We start from the raw sequence: 20,965 nt of genomic DNA, 5'->3' as shown, positions 1-20,965 counted from the left end.
TATATCCAAGCTAATGAATCGATTTATATACCATGAACTGCAAGTTTAATTTTCTCCTTCAAAAAAGAAAGTATGCATCCACAAAATTAATTGATACTCCAACCAAAGAAACGTACGAAGACCCACGAAACAAATTAAAAGTTTGGTTAAAACCACCCTGTTTTACGTTCGTGCAAACACACATTAAGATTCATTACTCTTCGCGTAACTTCGAAAGATCCTCCGCAATTTGCGTCGTTTCAAAGATAAAATTTCAACTCGTATCTACCACGCGATAGTATCCAACCTTCTCAATCTATCAAACTTTGTCCCTGTCGTTTTCTACGCGAACTTTTTGAACGCGAGATTAATGCCCCGACGGTGTCCTCGTAATTCTTTCGTCGTCGACCGTGTAAAATCCCGAGCGATTTGCATTTTACGAGATCGAAATTAGTAAAGTGAGCAACGACCGGTAAGACCATCTTTTTATGGGCCTGGAACACGTAGCTCGGGGGAAGTTTCGAAGTTTTAAGTATCGTGCGGGAATTCCGTAAGAAGCGAGCGTTAGCATACTCGTGATTTGCCTTCTAGGCGTTCGGATCCGGAAAGCGTGCAAGTTAGATGCGGTCAGATATTCCGTAAGAACTACTTAAGTAACGTAAAGCCAGCTGTTGCTAACGTAAACGCCAACGTATCACAGTAAAATGGAATTTCCATATGGATTGTTTGCCGTGCTCGAGAGAAAGGAATATTTCACTTTCTAAACAGTAGGCGATTTCAAACGAAAAGAGGTCTCCAGATTTGATTAGATCGTTCCACAAATTATTTTTAATTTTTTACTGGGAAGAGTTGTAATTAGATTTAGGATAGGTATCTCTTTTTTTTTTCTAAATTTCTTTAACGTTCTGGGGGATGTCGACACGTACTTGTGTGTACGTTTGTAGTACTGTGCAAAAGTCTTAGGCCATCGCGTGAAGTTTGTATTACATGTAAATAAATTTGTGATAATGAAACAAAGATGAAGTATATTTGTTATTGTGCTTTATATAGAGTGGTATACTATGTATCAGTTTTTCGTAGGAGTATTAATTAATCTGCGAGCATACAAATAACCAATAAACAATATTCCTCCCAAACGATCAAATACAATTCATGCACCATACTACTAAGACATACTTGACAAAAAGAAAGATTGAGAAATAGAAACAAAAAGGAAATTCTTTTCCATAAGAAAGGATAAAATTCGTTTCTCGTGTTTTGTATATACTAGTGTACTATATATAAAGGTGGTCCTTACCGATAAACAATATTCCTTCAAAACGATAAAATAAAATTCAGGCACCATAAAGTTAACACATACCTGACAAAAAGAAAGACCAAAAAATTTGAATAGAATTTCCTCTTCTTTTCCAAAAGAAACCATAAGATTCGGAGGGCTAACGAACCTCCAAAAAGATGGCGTCTTAACGAGCCATCAGCGAAAAGAGTAACGACGTAATGAAAAGACCATCGTTCATCGCTTCCGCGCTGGTATTCCATCCCCGTGAAAAATTCCCCATCGCCTACCGCGGTTTAATCATTTTCCCCAGCGATCGATAGAATGGAAGGCTGCTTCATCATAAACAGGCAACGCCATATTTTCGCAGTAATTATCGCGTGGCCGGCGGCGGCAAACGCAGCGTTTCGCGACGACAAAAATCATGATGGCGAGCTACCTCGTAAAATCTCTTATCGAGATCCTCGATCGACATCCACTTCGGTGCCTTCATGACTCGAGGACATCCGTTACGACCTTCATCGATTATCATCGCGCTTAAGTATTACCATTGACGAGATCAAATAAGTTCAAATAGTATTAGGCGTAGAAAGTAATTCTGCGCACTTTATGTTCAATCTTTTATAACTGTGGCTTAAGTACAAATATTTGTACGCCATTTTGTTACTTCAAAGTATCAAACATTCCAAGTTCTCAATCTGATTTTCATTATAATGAATCTATATTCAGAATCTAAGTCTCAACCTGATGGACATTACGATGTATCCTGTACATGAAGTTCAGTAGCCCACATATTTCACTTATTATTATTGGGTGTAGAAATGAATTCTCTATCTTCACATTTAATTATTTGTAACTCTAGATTAAACAGAAATATTTGCTCGCCATTTTGTGAAAAATTTTCTAACGTATAGCGTTCTGATAGTAAACGGGCAAGTTTGTCGAAGTTTAAATATGTTACTCTGCACTTGTTAATTTACTTTCCATTCATTTTTGCTTTCAATTTGTTCCGTTTTACATTCAAAAGTATCATACAAAATTCTTTCTCTACCGTTGGCTACCATAAGCCTCCTGTTAAATGCGACGAAAAATCGAGAAATTCGAGTGATCATATCTAGAAAATCAAACGATAAATTGAACTCATATTTTACACAGATGTGTATTAACATGTAAATTTTAAGTTTTCAGAGTTTTGAGACGATTTGATTTGTTATCATTGTTGACCAAATCACTCTTAAATGAAAACAAAATGAAAGAAAAATGAAAGGGAAGTGATACAAGATTTGATATACCAACATGAGATCTCTGCTACTATACTTATTGATAGACTGCGGATCTTTATGCATTTATAGGAAATTTGAATGTGCAAGAACCTACAAAATGCAAACAATATGCAAGAATATAAAAAATATTGAAAGTAAAGTTCATGTTATAATAGTTGCAAAATAAAATAAATTCTTATTTAGGTTCAATTCTTGTAGGCACATTCGCGAAGATTTTGTTTTGCATAAAGATCCGCAGTCTACTTATTAACATTTATACACTAAGAAAAAAAGGAGAAATTGCCTTTTCAGTATCTTTACTCGCTTACTTTTATCCCACGAGGAGTCATACTTTCACTATTCAATTTATGAATGGAATCGACAAAAGTACAAAATGTCTGGCAAAACGCGAAACTTCTAACCAGAGGGGAAAGTGTTTATACGCGAACGCTACCTGTTACTATACAATCCTTCCCGTTAATTCGCGTCTGGTCACTTAAATATGCGAAATGACGTAACGCCGCGAGATAGCACGATACGCGATCGGTGCACGTTCGACGGACCTTACCAGCGACCGATCCTACGCGTTTCCGCGACGAAGTCACCCACGCTAGTCTCTTGAACTTTTACGAGCACACAGGCGAACGTGGAAATCCCACAGTGACCGAAGAAAAATGGAACAGGTGCAGCCGACAGCTTTTACTTCATCGTGAACGATAACTTGTTTCTTCCGTTTCTTTCGTTCGAATTGCAAATTACGGAATCGTATAAAGAGCTTCTTTAATCTGAAGACTGAAGTGTTGGAAGAAGGAAAGGATTTACTTTTGTTGGCACGGAATGCTAGTTTCTGTGCGAGTTCTAGTTTGGAGATTAGGTGAAGAGTAATTGACGATGAGTAGACTGTAGATGTTTATGCAAATTAATATTTTTACAGATACAGAATAAGAATTGAAACTCGAATGAAAATGTGCCTTATCTTCTGTACGAAATAACGCGTACATTATTGTTGATATATTCTATATTTTTCCATTTGTGCACGTTCTCATAGATTTATTCATATTTTCATTCGGCAGATTTATTTTCATTATCGTCTCACCTTCGTAATCAATTTCTTATAGTTCCTTAATGAAAAATCCTGCCACCCATTTCTGGCTGACGTGGAGGGACCAACCAACGTGTTGATTAATCATCCCCTTCACTTTCATAAAGAATCAAAGGCACCTTTCCAAGTATTCCTTCCTGATTTGCCAAATCCCAGTCGAATACATTTTGTGGACAAATTCACGACAAAATAACGCGACATGTGCGAGGAACGACACACAGAGTGGACACTTTATTAGAAGAGAAACGTTCCGCTTCGACTCGATTACCCGATAAAACCGTGGAGAGGTCTGAGTTCGAGTAGATCGCCCTGCGGACATTCGAATCGAGTAAATCTCAGCTCGTTTTTCCAGGGACTACTCGGAGAACAGCTCTGGCCCAAACGACCGTCAAACTCGATTCCGCGGGTAAAATTCCATTTTTCTTCTGGTTTCCTCCGCCATTCCGCTCGGCGATTCATTACGATCCTCGGCACGAGGCGTCGTGGATCGCGCTACTAGCGTGTAGATAATCCCACGCGAACAAGTTTCGCAGTTCATTGATACTGGCCCGTTAAAGACCTCTCTGCCCACGCCCACGCGACTCCCGTCCAGACGTGGCCACTTTTCCAATGATATTATTCGAAATATTACGCGAAGTGACGCACTATTTTATATTTTATTAACACGTTATTTCGTTATTATTACCGTGTTGGACGTGGACACTTTTGAGATCATATTATTTGAAATATTATTAATTATTAGCTCGTTATTTCGTTTCATTATTATTTTCTTGTCGGACGTGGACACTTTTGAAATGATATTATTTGAAATGTTACATCAAATGGAACGTTATTTTATTTTATTATTATTTTCGTACCAGACCTGACTACTTTTCCAATGATATTATTCGAAATATTACGCGAAATGACGCGCTATTTTATTTCATTATTATTTTCGTACCGGACCTTACTACTTTTGAAATGATATTCGAAATGTTACGTCAAATAACACGCTATTTTATTTCATTATTATTTTTTTAGCACGAGATCTGGTCACTTTTGAAGTTATATTATTTGAAATAATATTTCAAATGGCACGTTAATTTATTTTATTATTGTCTTCATACCTGCGAATCATTCGGACACGGGTAAATTTAAATTGGAATAGAAATAAAATAATAATTGATGGAAATATCAGATTTAGCATAGGTATTCTATTATAAGTGAAATTCGTCTGTTTCATTGTGGACATTTATGTAACTTGTGTTATTGGAAAAGTATAAAATGAAAACATGAAATAATTATTTGAAGTAGTCTATTTTGGACCGTCATTTTCAATACAGATATTTGAAAATAAAAATAATATAAATTCATTTGAAAGAATAGTTATTGTATTTCAAATAACGAATTATTTCGTTATTTTTTTATTTTAAATTCAGTAAAAGAAATAATCTTCAAAATAATATGCAAAGAATTTATTTTAAGAAATCTCTACAATAATTTGCAATGAACGAAATGTTTTCTTCAAAAAGTTTATTTGTAAGAAATTTTTGCATAGGTCTACCTAACGTTGTCAAACTAAATTTGAAATAAACAAGTTAACCAAATAATCTGAATATAGCCATTATAATAACGTTTATCAATGATTAGAAATCAATTATTAAGTTGTACCAAAAGTTTCTTTCATTTTATTAATAAGTAATACATACAGAATATTTTATGTTTAATGTTACATTATACAATTGCATACAATTCATTTTTTGCTTCATTACTGTTACAACGTTAACATCTAAGAAATTAGGTTGTCTATTTATATATGTTGATGGTTTTGCCAGGGTATCGTGGAAAGTTAAACAGTCTGCATTACACTTATAACAAATATATATTCAAAGAATAATAGGATATACAACACTATATACATATACGTTACATACTAAACGGCACAATGGTGCATGGAGCGTTCACGTTGCAACAGGTACAGGAAGTACATAGAAGGAGGCGCGGAATTCGAGCATTATTCTAACAATATAAACACCGCCACACAAAATAATTGAGTGCAAGTCACGGAAGAAACTTTTCGGACAATCTAATATTTCCAACAATTAATTTTCTATTTCCATCTCAATTAAAATTTTCTCAGACAACTCCCCGTCTTCTCCTTGTTAGCTTTCGCCATCTTCCCTCCTGTCTACGGATATTCTTCTACTCTGTTCCTTTTTCCATGCCATTTTCAGTTCGCCCCAGGGCAGTGACGGTTCGAAAATCTCGCCACCCCGTGGGCGACGACGAATCCGTTTCTGCACGCAGCCGTTCTTGTTAACGGAAGGAAAAATCTCGATTGAATGTCGCGACGAAAATCGTCAACCGTGTCGGGGAACAGCGCGACACTTCCGGCTGGATCGGAAGACTCCTCGTCTCCTCCCTCCCCCGCCACCCTCCTAGCGATTCAAATGCACGGGGGAATGGAAAATTCTCGATGAATTCTTTTTTACGTTCAACTGGGGAACAAAAGATGGAACACTGGGAATAATTAGTGGCGAGGTGAGTTGGGATTTTTGGGGATCACGCGGATTCTGGTTAGACGCACTTTTTCGGGCTGCTTGGACATTTTAATGTCACCGAAACGGTGAGGTGAATTCGTGGGGCGAATTATGAGGAGCGCATGGATTTGGAGAATTTTTTAAGAAGGAAAGATCGAAGGAATTAATCAGGTTTTTCATTGAAATGTTGAAAAATAATTTCGACGACATTGCTCTTTGCATCTCGTGATTTCCATGTTGACGCTACTTAATAGTTGGAGAGCCAGTGACAATTGTACTTAACAATACATTTTGAAATGAAAATAACCTTTTCTTTATGAAAGTGTAATAACTGACGATCACGAAAACAGTCGTTTGGCAGTCAACTCGTTAAAACAACTACTAGTAGGCGTATTTGTTATAAATTATCATTTTCAGTCAAACAATCAGCGCGATACCAGCGTTTTAGTAAGAAAGAACGTATCTTAGTGGATGTTTCACAAGTTTTGTATTTAAAAATATGTTAAATTAACAAAGTTACGGCGTTGTAGTTTCTCTACAAGTGTTTTTAGTAAGTTAAGAATTTCATATGTTTCTGAAAATTCTGATTATTTTCGCCCTTACTGGCCTTTTTATGACTGTTAGTTAGCCAGAATATCTTTTATACTTCCATCCACTGTTTGCTCTTTTAAATATATATATAATTATTCTCACTTTACACCGATACGTTATTTTTACCATAATTTTTTCAGCAACGCGAGTATTCCACGGTGATCACTCTATCTCGGAGTCACATTATTCAAAGTTCAAAGCACGAGCACTTTTTAATAATATATTAAATTATCTAATTGTAAGATAAAAGTGAATAAACCATCGTTTTATAGTAATCCATTCATCCCTCAAAAAATTATGAAAGAAGATACATAAAAACAATAAAATCATTAAATTATGAACCTTCTAATTCTAATATCCTCCCGAACGAAAATTCCAGTGCAATCCTCGTCTGCAAACGTTTCAGTCTATTGATTGCAATATTAACTCGTAAAACCTTCCCTTCCAGGGACTATAGGAGCAAGCGCAAAGATTCGTACTAATTGCATACCCTGAATCTTCAAAGCTTTTCAAACCATGAGGAGGAACATTTTATTTGGCCAAGTAGAAAAATTCGGGGCCCCATAAAGCGACCTTCTAGTTTAGTAATATATTAAATTATCTAAGATGGAAGTGAGTGAACCATCGTTTATAGTAATCCATCCATCCCTCAAAAAATTATGCAAGAAGATACACAAAAAAAAAATATATATATACATATGTCGAATTGAGTAACCTTCTTCTTTTCGAAGTCGGTTAAAAACAATAAAGTCATTAAATAAAGAACTTTTTAATTCTAATATCCTCCCGAACGAAAATTCCAGTGCAATCCTCGTCTGCAAACGTTTCAGTCTATTGATTGCAATATTAACTCGTAAAACCTTCCCTTCCAGGGACTATAGAAGCAAGCGCAAAGATTCGAATCAATTGCATACCCTGAATCTTCAAAGCTTTTCAAACCATGAGGAGGAACATTTTATTTGACCAAGTAGAAGAATTCGGGGCCCCGTAAATCGAGCTTTCCGGGTTGTTAAATGCTTTGCATCGACTCGATGAGGGCTCGTTAACCGTGAAACCCGTAATTTCGTCCACCTTTGGCCCCCGTAACGGGCCCGTTTACGACAGAAGCTCGAGACGAGAGTTCGCCGATGAAATAACGCCGGCGGACGCGTTGTTGCTCGAAAGTGAATTTAATGCGCAAAGTTAGCGTACGTTACTGGTTGTTACTGACCGAGGGAGCCAAACCAGCCACGATCTGGTTATTCTATTTAACGTCGCCGGAGCACGAAGCCACTTTCGCCTACGTCGTGAATACTCCTGTTTCTCTTCTTGCGTCTCCATCGTTATACTCGACCGGGCACGATGTTACAGCTGTCCCTGGATGTCTACTCCTGTACTCGAATTTTCGACCAGGGAAAGGAGCACGTAGATTTAAATTAGATGATTTAAAGTAGACGTAAACAATTTTAGTTTTAATTTTGATGGCTCGTGGCATAGTAGGAAAGTTGCAGTTGCTTGGGCTATTACGAAAGAAAAGAAAGCGAAATAATAATAATAACGAAGCGAGTGCGGAGACTTTATGAACACAGAACATGTCGTAACTGGACGTTTCGGTGTTAACATTCTAGAATCGACTGAGTTTGATTCATAGCCACCTGTTCGTAGTCAACAGTTTTGAATTACCGTATTTTATGGAATATAAGACGCATTTTTTTCTTCGAAAAATTACCTCCAAAATGTAGGTGCGTTTCATATTTGAAATTAATATAAAAATGCCCAATGTTTGATTTAATGATGAGAGAGGAATGAAACAAATGAACGGTGGATGTAATACGACATGAACTCGTGCCGAAGGAAGCTTTAAAACGACTTGAAATCAAACAAGTGTGCCAGTGGATAAAACAGTTGTAGTCTAGAGTAAGAGAAGACATTATTATTAAATCTTTCAAGAAGTGCGGCATAAGTAACGCTCTCTATGGCAGTGAAGACCATCCTATACACGAAGAGAACGACGAAGAGGCAATCTAATAATAAAAATGTTATTTTTCTTTTAAACTGCTTAAAAATTATGGCGCGTCTTATAGTCCGTAAAAAACGGTATTAATAAGAATAAATAAAATCAGTAATGGCTTATCTATCCGTTCAGATTAGGGAACGTAATTTTCGCGTTGAAAAAGCAATAAATCCAAATGAAAACGTTCCGAGTCCTCGAATCCTCAGATAATACTGCCTAATACATGGTATTACACCAGAATGCAGCATAATACTACACATCACAACACAGTCTAATATAGCATGATACTATACAGTATAATACAGAATATTCTAGCATGATACAGTACAATACAGAGCATTTTAGCATAATACGATATAACACAGTTAGATACATAGCGACAGGTTTGGACACGAAAACTGGTCCTCGATCCCCTCTACGACCTATTCTTATCACTAGACTGCGGATATTTAGGCAAAATAAAATCTTGGCAAACATACCTACAAAAATTGAACCTAAATAGGAATTTATTTTACTCTGCAAATATTATAATATGAGCTTTACTCTCAATATTTTTTATATTCTTGCATATTGTTTGCATTTTGTAGTTTCTTGCGCATTCAAATTCCCTATAAAGATCCGCAGTCTACTTATCACTAAACATTTTTAAGTTACTTTATTTGTTTCAATCGACCCCAGTCCTTCCTGCTATTGCACTCGATAAAAATAAACGAAATTGCAATAAAATCGTTGAAAAAGCCATATGCCCAAATAAAAACGTCCCGAATCCTCGAATCCTTAAATAATACTGTCTAATATATCGTGTTACAGCAGAATGCAGCACGACACATAATACTCCATATCATAACATAGTCGAATGTAGTATTATACAGTATAATACAGAATATTCTAGCACAATACAGTATAATACAGAATATTCTAGCATAATACAATACAATATAGTTAGATACATAGCGACAGGTTTGGACACGAAAACGTCCAAACGAGGTTTGGTCCTCGATCTCCTCTACGACCTATCCTTACCACTAACCATTTTTAAGTTACTTTACTTGTTTCAATCGACCCCAGTCCTTCCTGCTATTGCGCTCGATAAAAATAAACGAAATTGCAATGAAATCGTTGAAAAGTGGGGAAGCCGGGAAGAAACTTGGCTTCTCTGCAAAGGAACGCAGGAAAGGGAGAGAGGAAGATCGATTCGTGAGTCTGTTCCTCCGGCATTTCCTCGAGATATCTTCTTGTTACTCTCTGGGTAAGGCCATGCTTTTTGCACGGGGCACGATCTCTCTTCATGGACTGGTGTATCCAGACGAACACGTCGCACATGCGGGCATGTGCGTTGGACGTCGACAGAAATACGATTGCCGTCGGCGTTAGGGTCAACGTTACGCGGAACCAGCTTCCTCGAAATCGCCTCGTCACGACGGAATTACACGAGATTCAAGGTACGAGCAGGTGCCCCGTGGGTCGCGCGGCGAAACGGACCTAGCGGTATTATTTTTGTTTCGTTTCTTGCCGCGGCTTCGCGAAACTTGGAGCCTCCTTTTGAAGTCGGCCTCTTCGTCGAGCGATCTGATCGTCTTCGGATTGAGATTGGACCAGTTTTAGGGGAGTAGGTGGTCAAACTGCTCCGAAATGAAGTCTTTGAAAAGTGGTTGAGAAGACAGCGTGTGGTAAATCCAGATTTTTTTGTTCCAGATAATGATTTATTATTTGTTAGATGTGGAAATTAATCATGAGATTTTATACTCGATTATTTGTAACTCTTGTCCTTTAAACAGATGGTACTTACTCGTTCTTTTTATACATTAAAGTATCAACTATCTAAGTCCCCAACCTGATTTCTATTGCAATGCATCTACAGGTTGTTACAAGCTGTAACTTCGTTATTAGTAAATTCAGAGGGAAATGGCAAAGCGAAAAGATGGATAGTTTAAAGTGTACTGTATTTGTAGAATGATGTTTTTTATATATATATAAGTGGAATGGTGCATGTGCAATTAATGGTTACTTATAAAAATATTTCATTGCCACACATTTCCCTTTAAATTTAAATAATTTCAGAATTAATCAATTCCTTCAATTTCCAGAAAGAAGTATTAGGTTGTCCCAAAAGTTTCTTTCGCTTTATTAATATGTAATACATGCACAATATTTTACATTTTATGTTACATTACTAAATTGTGCACGATTCATTTTGCCCCATTACTGTTACAACATGAATATCTATGAAATTAGATTGTCTATTTATATAAATACGACCATAAAATAATATGAGTACAACTCGCGAAAGAAACTTTCGGGACAACCTGATATTTAATTTCCAGCATTTCTTTTAAAATTTAAATACAACACTCTACTTTAAATCCTCAATCCCCAGAAACATATTTAGTTTCCAACATTTCTCTTCAAATTGAAATACAGTATTAGACTTTAACTTTTCAATTCCCATAAAAAGTACAAAAACAACACAAATACTAATACAAGACAAAAAGATGTTATAAACGTCGGGTTTCTATCAAGTGCCCATAAAAGCCACCCTTGGCTTATAAAATATCCCGTCCACCATAAAAAGGTACATTCGCGAAGCTCGACGCTTTTTCCGAAGCGTCGTAGCTCTGGAATTGGGCTGGTCGTAGCTTTGAACGTTCGGTGAACGACGCGTATCAAAAGGTCCGCGTAGAAATAGAATCTACCGGGCCCTTTGGATGTTCGTTTTTTCGCGGTAGCATACCGTTGCACCCTCGGAACGATTTACGAGAAGCCGATCCTGCAGGATACCCTACATGGAGCTTCCCTTGTCTCGCTCACCGCGCAAAGACCACCGGTGTCCTTATATGTCTGTAAGTCCAGACAATATCCACTCTCCGACGCCACTTCTGCCTTGACTCCTCTTTCTTTCATTTCTCTTTCCCTCTCGTTTGCACGTCGTTCCGAAGTGAACGGTTCTCGGTCCTCGATTCGACCCTCGATATTCGCGTAAATATAGGTAATGTTAGGTCTCGCGCGCCTCGAGGTGTCATCATGGGGGACCTGGATGCATTTATTATGACTCTGGAAGCCAAATTAGGGGTGCAGGCAGTGATAGAGAAAACCTTAGGATTCGAATAAATCTGAAGTCTGCCGATATGTTTGTCTCTTTTCCTCTTTCGAACATTTCCCAGAGGAACAAACGAGATAAACACATCGGCAAACTTCAGATTTATTCGAAGCCTAGGGTTTTGCCCATCTCTGGGTACAGGGATGATTTTATTCCTGTCACTTAGTTATAGAACGATGATTGCTATTTAGGTGAATGTTATTGAGGTCTAGATGTATTTACTATAACTCTGGAAGGCAAATTAGGGGTACAGGGATGCTTTTCGTCCTGTATTCTGCTTGAAAACGAGGATTGTAATTTAGTAGAGCATCCTAGGATCCTAACTTTTACGTTTATTGTGACTTTGGAATTCAAATTAGAGGTGCAGCAATGATTTTATTTGTGTCACTCGCTCGAGAACGAGGATTCAGGTGGACATTATTGTGATTTAGATGTATTTACTATAACTTTGGAAGCCAAATCAGGGGTCCAGGGATACTTTTATTCCTGTCATTTGCTTGAGAACGATGATTTAGGTGGACATTATTGTGATTTAGATGTATTAGGTTGTCCTAAAAGTTTATTCCATTTCAGTAATAAGTAATACATACATAATATTTTATGTCTAATGTTATATTATTGAATTGCGCACGATTCATTTCGCTCCATTTCTGTTACAATATTAGCATCTAAGAAATTAGGTTGTCTATTTATATGAACAGTGCCACACGAAATAACTGAATGCAAATCACGGAAGAAACTTTTGGGACAACCTAATATTTATAACTCTAATTATAATATATATAACTCTGGAAGCCAAATCAGGAGTCCAGGGATGATTTTATTTCTGTCATTTGCTTGAAAACGAGGATTGTTATTTAGTAGAGTATCCTAGGATTCTAACTTATCTTTATTATGACTTTGGAATTGAAATTAGAGGTGTAGCAATGATTTTACTTGTGTCACTCGCTCGAGAACGATGATTGCTGTTTACGCAGACATGATGGCTATCCTATTCTATGAATCGACTACGTCACTAGATTTTAAATGAGATTTCTTGTCAATAAAGTAACTTCAGATCTTCTTTACTTCAAAACAGCATCCTTGGTCTCTACTTTAGCTCTATAATTTAAATTAGAGGTACACCGATGCTGTTATTCCTGTCACTTGCTCGAGAACGATGATTGCTATTTAAGGAGATATGATAGCTGTGGTTTAAACACGACTGTTCAGTTTTAGATGAGATACTTTTCTGAAATAACTACGAGGCTCGTCTCGAATTAACAGTTCCAAGAGTTAGTGTAGATATATTCCTGACGGGAATAGAGTCTCAAAAATTATCTCTTCTTCTCTCGACCTTTGATCTACAGCCAACCCTAATTTAATACAATTAATTTCTAAAAGTGAAGCGAATCGAATTCAAATAGAAATAGAGTTCAAAGCTGAGTTCAAAGGGTCCAACGAAATACCCTTGTATATCATACATGATTTCAGTTAGTGTAAATATGTTTCTGACGGGAATAGAGTCTCAAAAATTATCTCTTCTTCTCTCGACCTTTGATCCACAGCCAACCCTAATTTAATACAATTAATTTCTAAAAGTGAAGCGAATCGAATTCAAATAGAAAATGAATTCAAAGCTGAGTTCAAAGGGTCCAACGAAATTCCCTTGTATATCATTCATGATTTCAAAGCAATAGTGCAACCCACGGATAATCAATTTGCAAGTACTATTTCGTTGTCCTATTTCATATGCAATCGCGATTCTCCGAATGTGCTGATTTACCAGAAACCTCTCAGAAACGAGCCAGTCCAAAGGTTATCCGTTCGAAATTTGTACGTTCTCGGCATCGCCGCAGGCTCTTCCCGAGTCACACTTTTGATGTTGCGCCGCGATCGTGCGAAGAAACACCCGCACACGTTCCAGCGCGCGGGGAACACAAAGTGGGGTCCCCGGAGTCATCTCAATGGTATGTGGAGGGCGGTTTAACTCAAAGAAGGGCGGACGCGTTTCATCGCGTGTACGTATATCCAGGCTGCGACTCCATCTCGGACTTTCTCTCTTGTTTTCTATATCTATCTCTATTGACTTCCTTCCTTCCAAGAAACTCTTCGTGTCCCTCCTTTTATCACCGTCTGAAAATCACGCTGTCTCTTCCTACCAGGCTCTTTTTACGAGCATCTTCGCTTATTCTAGCCAACTTCTTTTTACTCGGTTTGTTTCTCTCGCTCTTTGGGTCTAAGTATCTTCAAACATCCTTCCCCTCATTTCTCTCGTTATTTTGTTTATCTGTTTCCTTGGAGGAACGTGTCATGGGAAATTAATTCCACTCCTCGAAAGAGGATTTCTGGGTACATTGTCAGACGTTTTGGGAATCTCTTTTAATTTAAAACTCTTTTCATTTAAAATGAAGTCTATTTCAGAATTGAATTTAAGGGAAGTGCATGTTAGAATCACCGCAACAGACTTTCAGCTACCATTTCTCGTTGGAGATTGATATTAATTGCAAAAATAAATAAATTTTTCAGGTGTGGTAAAAGAATTGTTTGTCCCCAAAGCAATATTGCTTAACAAGAACTATCTACGAATTCTCAAGATTTTTCATTTCAACGTTGATTCGTAGAGACTGTTGATATTTATGTAATTATAAGGGATGAGAATGCAGAAATTCAAAAATATATAAAATATCAACAATGATATACATTTTATAAAACATACTTTCATTTAAATCTCAATTATTTATATCAATCCATACAAATATAAATTTGCATAAATATCCGCAGTCTACCGATTAGTAACCACTATTGCATTCAATTTTCCACGGTTGCAAGAACCTATCAATGAAATATTTCCGATTTAATATTTCGGTTGAATGTTTTAGATTTAGTATAATTGTCAGCCTCGTACGTCCAAAACGTCCAAAAATGACACTCTCTCAAAATACAGTTATTAAGATGATCGTTGCATTCGATTTGCGATTTGTATACTTACATTTTAAAGCACTCGGTGATTTTGATTACTGACATTGCACGCTACTTTTGACATTCGCCGTGTAGCTATTTGTATAGCGATTTGAATAACAAATGCTTCCCCGTGAATACGTCTCCCTTTTGTTTCATTCTACTTTCCATCCTCTCTTCTCTTTACTCCGAAATGTACGCCGCATAAAAGAACACTGGGCTGAGTTATGGCTGTCGGACCAGTCGGATAGAGCCTTCGAGGATCCCAGTCAGACATTCAGCGGTTTGAAAAACGCAATGTAAATGCGAGGGAATGACGTAATCGAAAAATATTACTCGCTGGGTTAAATATCAGGTATGGAAATTAATTCTGGGCGTTTACAATCCAATCGTTAATAACCGTAGTTTTAGTAAAAACATTCAAGTACTTTATAATACAAGTTTAAAAAAAAAAAATAAATCTGTGGTTATACGGGGTTTCAAAATTGTAACACTTGGATTTAATAAATTTTTAAATAATATTTTAGAGATGTTTCGATTGATATAATTTAATTAACTTTTACAGGGTGCAAATAAGCTTTTATAAGAAATATTGAATGTTAATTTTTACGTGGGAGTATGATCCTGAGCTGGGCGAATTTTAGCTCTTGATGTATTGTGCCAGAATTTTTAACGAACGCGTGCTTGTTAATTTCTCGTTTTGAAGACATACTCTGTTTCATAATAATTGAATTAACAATTTAGCAATATCTTCCCAAGACTACATTCTGCCAATTTTATAAATACTATTAACAAAATATTATTAACCCAACGGGGACCTAAAATACATATCAAAACATTATAAAAACAAAACGTCTTGATCGTGTTTTTAATATTTCGATATATTGTTTACGACACGATATCCATGATAATAAAACCCGATCAATAATGTCTGCGACTTTTATCGATTTAAATTAAAGCTATTGTACGAGTATCATAATTAATAACCGTGAGAATATATATGTAACGGATTAAAGCGTAAAATTATCCACGCATAAATTCGCGAAACGTTGTTAATATGTAACGCAAGCACGACCAATGTAAATCGACATTCGGCGCCAGCGACCGTTTCGCGATCTTCATTATGAAATACGCAACAGATGTTGCACGACACGTAACGAAAATATGGAGCATTAATCATACGAGTTGTCGCATATTTAGCGCGGCGTATTTAACGTCCGTTTCGATCATTTCTGCTGAATTATGAATCGACGTTTCACGACGAAAACGTTGACGAAGTGTTTCGTGTAATACACGGAGGAATATTGTATATCAGTCGTAGACTTTCTCGACATTTTTTCTTATTTAACCATAGTAAGCTGTTTTGGGTTTGAACTTACCAAGCACGAGATGAATTATTTATCGGTACTACTATTTTTGGAAAAGAATTGGTAAAAAATAGAGATTGAGGTATTAGGACAAAAATCTGATGAGAATATTTAATATTTACTCAAGTTTTTCATTCGAATTCATTTTTTTTTACACTTAAATTTCATAATTAATTTGCATTGGTCTTCAATGAAAAGGATAGTGACCCATATATGGGCGATGTGGTGAAATGCATTGTAGGAGAAATGCAATATTTTCCTCTTTAATTTTGTTCAATATTCAGATGCAGTTACAAAAATAACGATTACGATTGCTTCCATTTTTCCATTAATTTTCGTCTTGTAAAATTAAGAAATTTTACAGGGAAGATTAAAATCGTTAAACATAAATCGCAGTCACTTTAGTATAGGTAAATCATTAATTTACACAAGGAATGGAGCGACAGCGACAGTATTATAAACTATCATCATTTTCTTATAAATTTCAAGTATATTAAAACATTTTTATTCTATATTTCATGGAACTCCTTCACTCGTAATGAGACGATATCGTGGTGTCGGTCTTAAAATAATATTTTCACCTTTACTTCTCATCTTCTCTAGTTTTACCAAACTCAATTTATTCGCAACGAGCTGTCCCTCCTTATATCATTAACCTTTTGGTTGTTGGCCTACAACCACGATCAGGACTCCTGGTAAGGAATTTGGCCCATAAACAATAAGCACGAGCCTGACTCGTGGTACTTTATCCGGGCTTCCTACCTTCCTGTTTATTATAGCTCGAGTAACCGGGAGATAGAACAAGGGTTTAATTAATACAATACATAATCTCACAGTTCCTCCCTTATTTTTGTAACCCCTTTCAAATTCACAAACACTATTTAAATTTATTTCCTCCGCCACCTCCAGAATCGATTCCTCCACTTCCTTTCTAAAAATCCCCATCACGCACGCATGATATCGACGCGTCGAGACTCGTACCAAAATATCTGTCCACGATATCCCCGAATGCTCACTTAAATACTCCATCGAACGATCTCGCCTCGAGTCGGTCTGTTATCGCGGTGTCAGCCACCATTGTCCCACGAGGACGTATTTTATCGGCTATGTACGGCAGCTGCCTTGGCGTATTAATTTATTTCGCGATCTGAAAAGACGTGGAAATTCACCAAGTCCACCCCTAACCTCTCCCCCTCCCCTGCACACCCTGGCCCATCGATCGACTTTATGCGCGAAACGCGGCACGGGCTCACAATGGCGTCGTCTGCGGCAGCGGTTCCATTGTGCTCCCCATAAACCCCCCGTTAACCAACGTTGAAACGGGATCTGTCAAAATCAGCTGACTACCAATTCGTTCGCCAGACTCCTCTTGGCCGCGCGTCTGCCATCGGCGTCGCTCAGCATCTGTCAGCAACGACAATATGTATAGTGAAACGACTACCGCGTGCCCGATCGATTGGTCTTGTCCAAACTGCGCTTCAATCGTAACTCGCTTGAATTAACCATCGGGCGCAGGTTCGATTAATCTCGGTACTTCGTTACTCTTTTTGTATCGGCGGTTGTTTAACCGTGGGATGACGGGAAGGTTTCCTACGGTGGGACGCGCGAGACGCAGCTGAATCATTCTTTAAATTCTTTGTGGGAAGTGGATTTCGATACTATCGAATGGTAGGTACGTGTTTAGATTAGGATCGTCTTCGAGGTATTGTGAAAGTGGAGGGTAGTGTAGGGGATGTTCGTGTGTTTGAATTCATACTGAAAGTGTGATACCGAGGTAATTAAGTTGAATCGTGTATTTCAAACTTTTTTTATGAAATCACTTGATTAGGGAACAGTGATTTTGAACTCTGATTACAAAGGTATAATTGACTACCGAGATAGTGAACATGATTCCATCCTTCGAACTTCTTTGAGACTTCGATTTTATTGGAACTTCTTGGGACAATTATTGTAACAGAGTTATTTTGAGTGCTTAATTAATTTGCATCTCCTGCCTCTAATTAGAAGGATATTGTTGATTACCGAGCTCGTAAATTTAATTCATGTACCTATTTCAAACTTCTTAAAGTCACTTGATTATTAACCATGATTTTGCCACAATTTTTAGGGACATTATAAGAAAAAATTATTTCAGTTGACTATCGAGTTTGCGTTTCCTTATTTCAATTACAAGGATATAGTTGATTATCAACCCGGTCAAGACCGATATACTTCAAACTTCTTTATAAAGTCACTCAGTTATTAATATACATCTCATAGTGTATCTTAAATAGTTCTTTTATTTTTTTTTTAATTTATAGCTTTTGCAAGAATAAATGGTAGCAATCGTAATCGTTACTTTTGTAACTGCTTCAGAATATTGAACAAAATGAAAGGAGAAAATGTTGCATTTCACCACATCACCCATATATGGGTTACTATCCTTTTCACCGAAGACCAATGCAAATTAATTATGAAATTTAAGTGTCAACAAAATGAATTCGAATGAAAAACTTGAGTTTCGATGAAGTTACCAAAATAAATATCACAATAAATGTTTACGTAGTTTCCGATAGTCTGTAAACAAAATTAAATCACAGTAGAAATTGTCTAGAGTATTAGTCTGGCTGTTACCTTCTTAATTGTCCAAACCATATCTTTATTCATTATCAGAAAAGAATAATTCAGAAAGGAATTAAACAATTTCATCAAAATTGAACTGGTAAAGAATTCTAGAGTTATCTAAAAGAAAGAAATTAAACAAATTTATCTTGTGTGGTATACTTCTGGCAAAATTTAAGGTTCTACAAAATAAGTTGGCAGAAGTACCACGTGTCATTGGCGAAAAAAATATTTGTAACGCTCGCAGAAAGTGGACGAAATACGTTTTCAGCGGAAACGTTCGGCGCCCCATGAATTTAATAATAGGATCGTTTCACAAATAACTCACCCTGTTCGGTTGAACGTGCCAGCTACGCCGTTTTCCATGCCTCTGTATACCGTCTTCAGAAATGGTTAGGTCAGCCCTGCTGCCAACCAAACAACCCCCCGTATCATATTGGCCAACCAGAAGTCTCAATCGATTTCCTGGACAGATGCCCTGAACAGAAGAAGAAATGTGAATAGTAATAGCCTAACAAGGAGAAATATAGCGCGTTAACCCTAGGACAACCTCTGTCATGTTCCCCTCGGTTCGTTTGAAATCTACTTAAATATAAAATCAATCAAAAATTAGGTCTGGGTTAAATCTGAGAAGCTTCTCATTTATTTTTATTTAACTACAGCATCATGATTACATTTCAAATTAACGACTCGGTATCTTCTTATTTTAATCATTTATTATTTAGTAATGCTATCGTCCAAAAAAAAATTATTATCAGAAAATGTAGTATAAGGCGGTGAAATAGAAATCCGATGAGAAACTTTATTTTTACAACAGTGACTAAAGAAAAATGTGTTAATAATTAACTGACTTTAGAAATGAGTAAGAGAAATAAGATAAAAATTTAGTTTAACATTTTCTCATTCACGGCTTCATTTTCGAGAACGTTAATTTCAAAGTTTGTTTCTCGTTAAGAGAATTCAAGCTAAATAACATTTATTAATAACAGTGAAAGTACACTTTCACTGGCGAATGTGAATCGAAACCATTACGCATTCATTAATCAGATTAGTAACGGTAAGCATTCATTAGTAAGTTATATTGTATATGGAGTGAAAGTGTGAACTTGGAGAATATGTACACTTCCCTCGAGATTCTAGTGACACCTAATCAGGAACTAATGTAACTACCAGTCTCACTTGAGAATGCATACGCCCACTTCACGCTTCGACTCAAACGCATACATTCACCGACCTTCCGCTTTTACGATAATATCGATCCTGACACTCTGCTCAAGATGTGAATCATGTAAGTTTCGAGTCAGCAGTTTACAGAATAAATGTGACTCACCGTGTACATTCGACTAATAAAGTGAATGATTAATTTCAAAATCGCGAAAAAGTCCTCCAGACATGTCGGTTCGCCGCTGTCAACCACGAAAAGTTTGAATTGTCACAAATTTCCAAACAACGAAGCCTTCACCGATTCCACGAGCATCGTAAACGTACACGTAGGCAGACATGTGCGCAAACAACGAACAAACGAGGGTTCATTTTCGAAACACCGAGCAGACGGCGTTCTGTGTACCCAGCTCTACAAAACTGTTCATTTGCCGGGGCATAAAGTCGTTCGAAAACGACAATGCGTCGGGACAAACCCCGGTTCCATTACGAATTCTATTGACTACCGTACGGAGAAAGGAGATCCCGTGTCTACGGTTCGATCGTTGTCCATTCGGACACCCGTTACGTGGCGTGGGCGCATCTGCCGTTAATTTTCGCGCGAGACAAATCGATTCGAAGTCGATGACGTGTCCCGCGAGTTAAGGCGATCGAAACGGGACGACTTTGAACGATCTTCGATTTATCGAGAGTAATGGGGACCGCGGACGATTTATTTTACGATGAGTACAGTTGTCCCACTCTCGTTCGATACAGTCGTATCGCGCGGACAGGTTGGGACGCTGTTACAACCCCCACGCGGTATTATCAACGTTCGTTGGGAGTTTCTGGTCGATTAGGTTCGAACTAATATGAAACGGAGTAGGGGGGATTTGACAGAATTAATGATTTGGAAAAAGGCACATTTTGCTATAGATTACAGAATATATATTCCGTGGATTATAGAGCCAACAGATTATTTATAGATTTTATTAATTATAGGTTCCATAGATTGTAGATTCTATAGATGGTAGACTATGGATTGTAGATTCTATGGATTGTAGATTCTATAGATGGTAGACTATGGATTGTAGATTC

At 37.1% G+C, this 20,965-nt stretch overlaps 2 protein-coding genes across 2 annotated transcripts in view; one reads left to right on the top strand and one right to left on the bottom strand.

Moving 5' to 3' along the window:
• LOC128894551 (breast cancer anti-estrogen resistance protein 1) overlaps positions 1-20,965 on the bottom strand; it is a 157,111-nt gene that overhangs the window by 32,657 nt on the left and 103,489 nt on the right. Inside the window, exon 3 of the mRNA XM_054156370.1 lies at positions 19,056-19,205. Coding sequence (XP_054012345.1) covers positions 19,056-19,205 — 150 coding nt within the window. The remainder of the gene's footprint in view (positions 1-19,055; positions 19,206-20,965) is intronic.
• Positions 1-20,965, top strand: part of LOC128894569 (protein TSSC4) — an 81,434-nt gene that overhangs the window by 36,832 nt on the left and 23,637 nt on the right. The gene's annotated exons all lie outside the window — the stretch shown is intronic.

Source organism: Hylaeus anthracinus, unplaced genomic scaffold (assembly GCF_026225885.1).
Source record: "Hylaeus anthracinus isolate JK02 unplaced genomic scaffold, UHH_iyHylAnth1.0_haploid 4, whole genome shotgun sequence".
Lineage (NCBI taxonomy): Eukaryota > Metazoa > Arthropoda > Insecta > Hymenoptera > Colletidae > Hylaeus > Hylaeus anthracinus.
The sequence above is the reverse complement of the archived record's forward strand: the minus strand, read 5'-3'. Positions and strand labels throughout refer to the sequence as shown.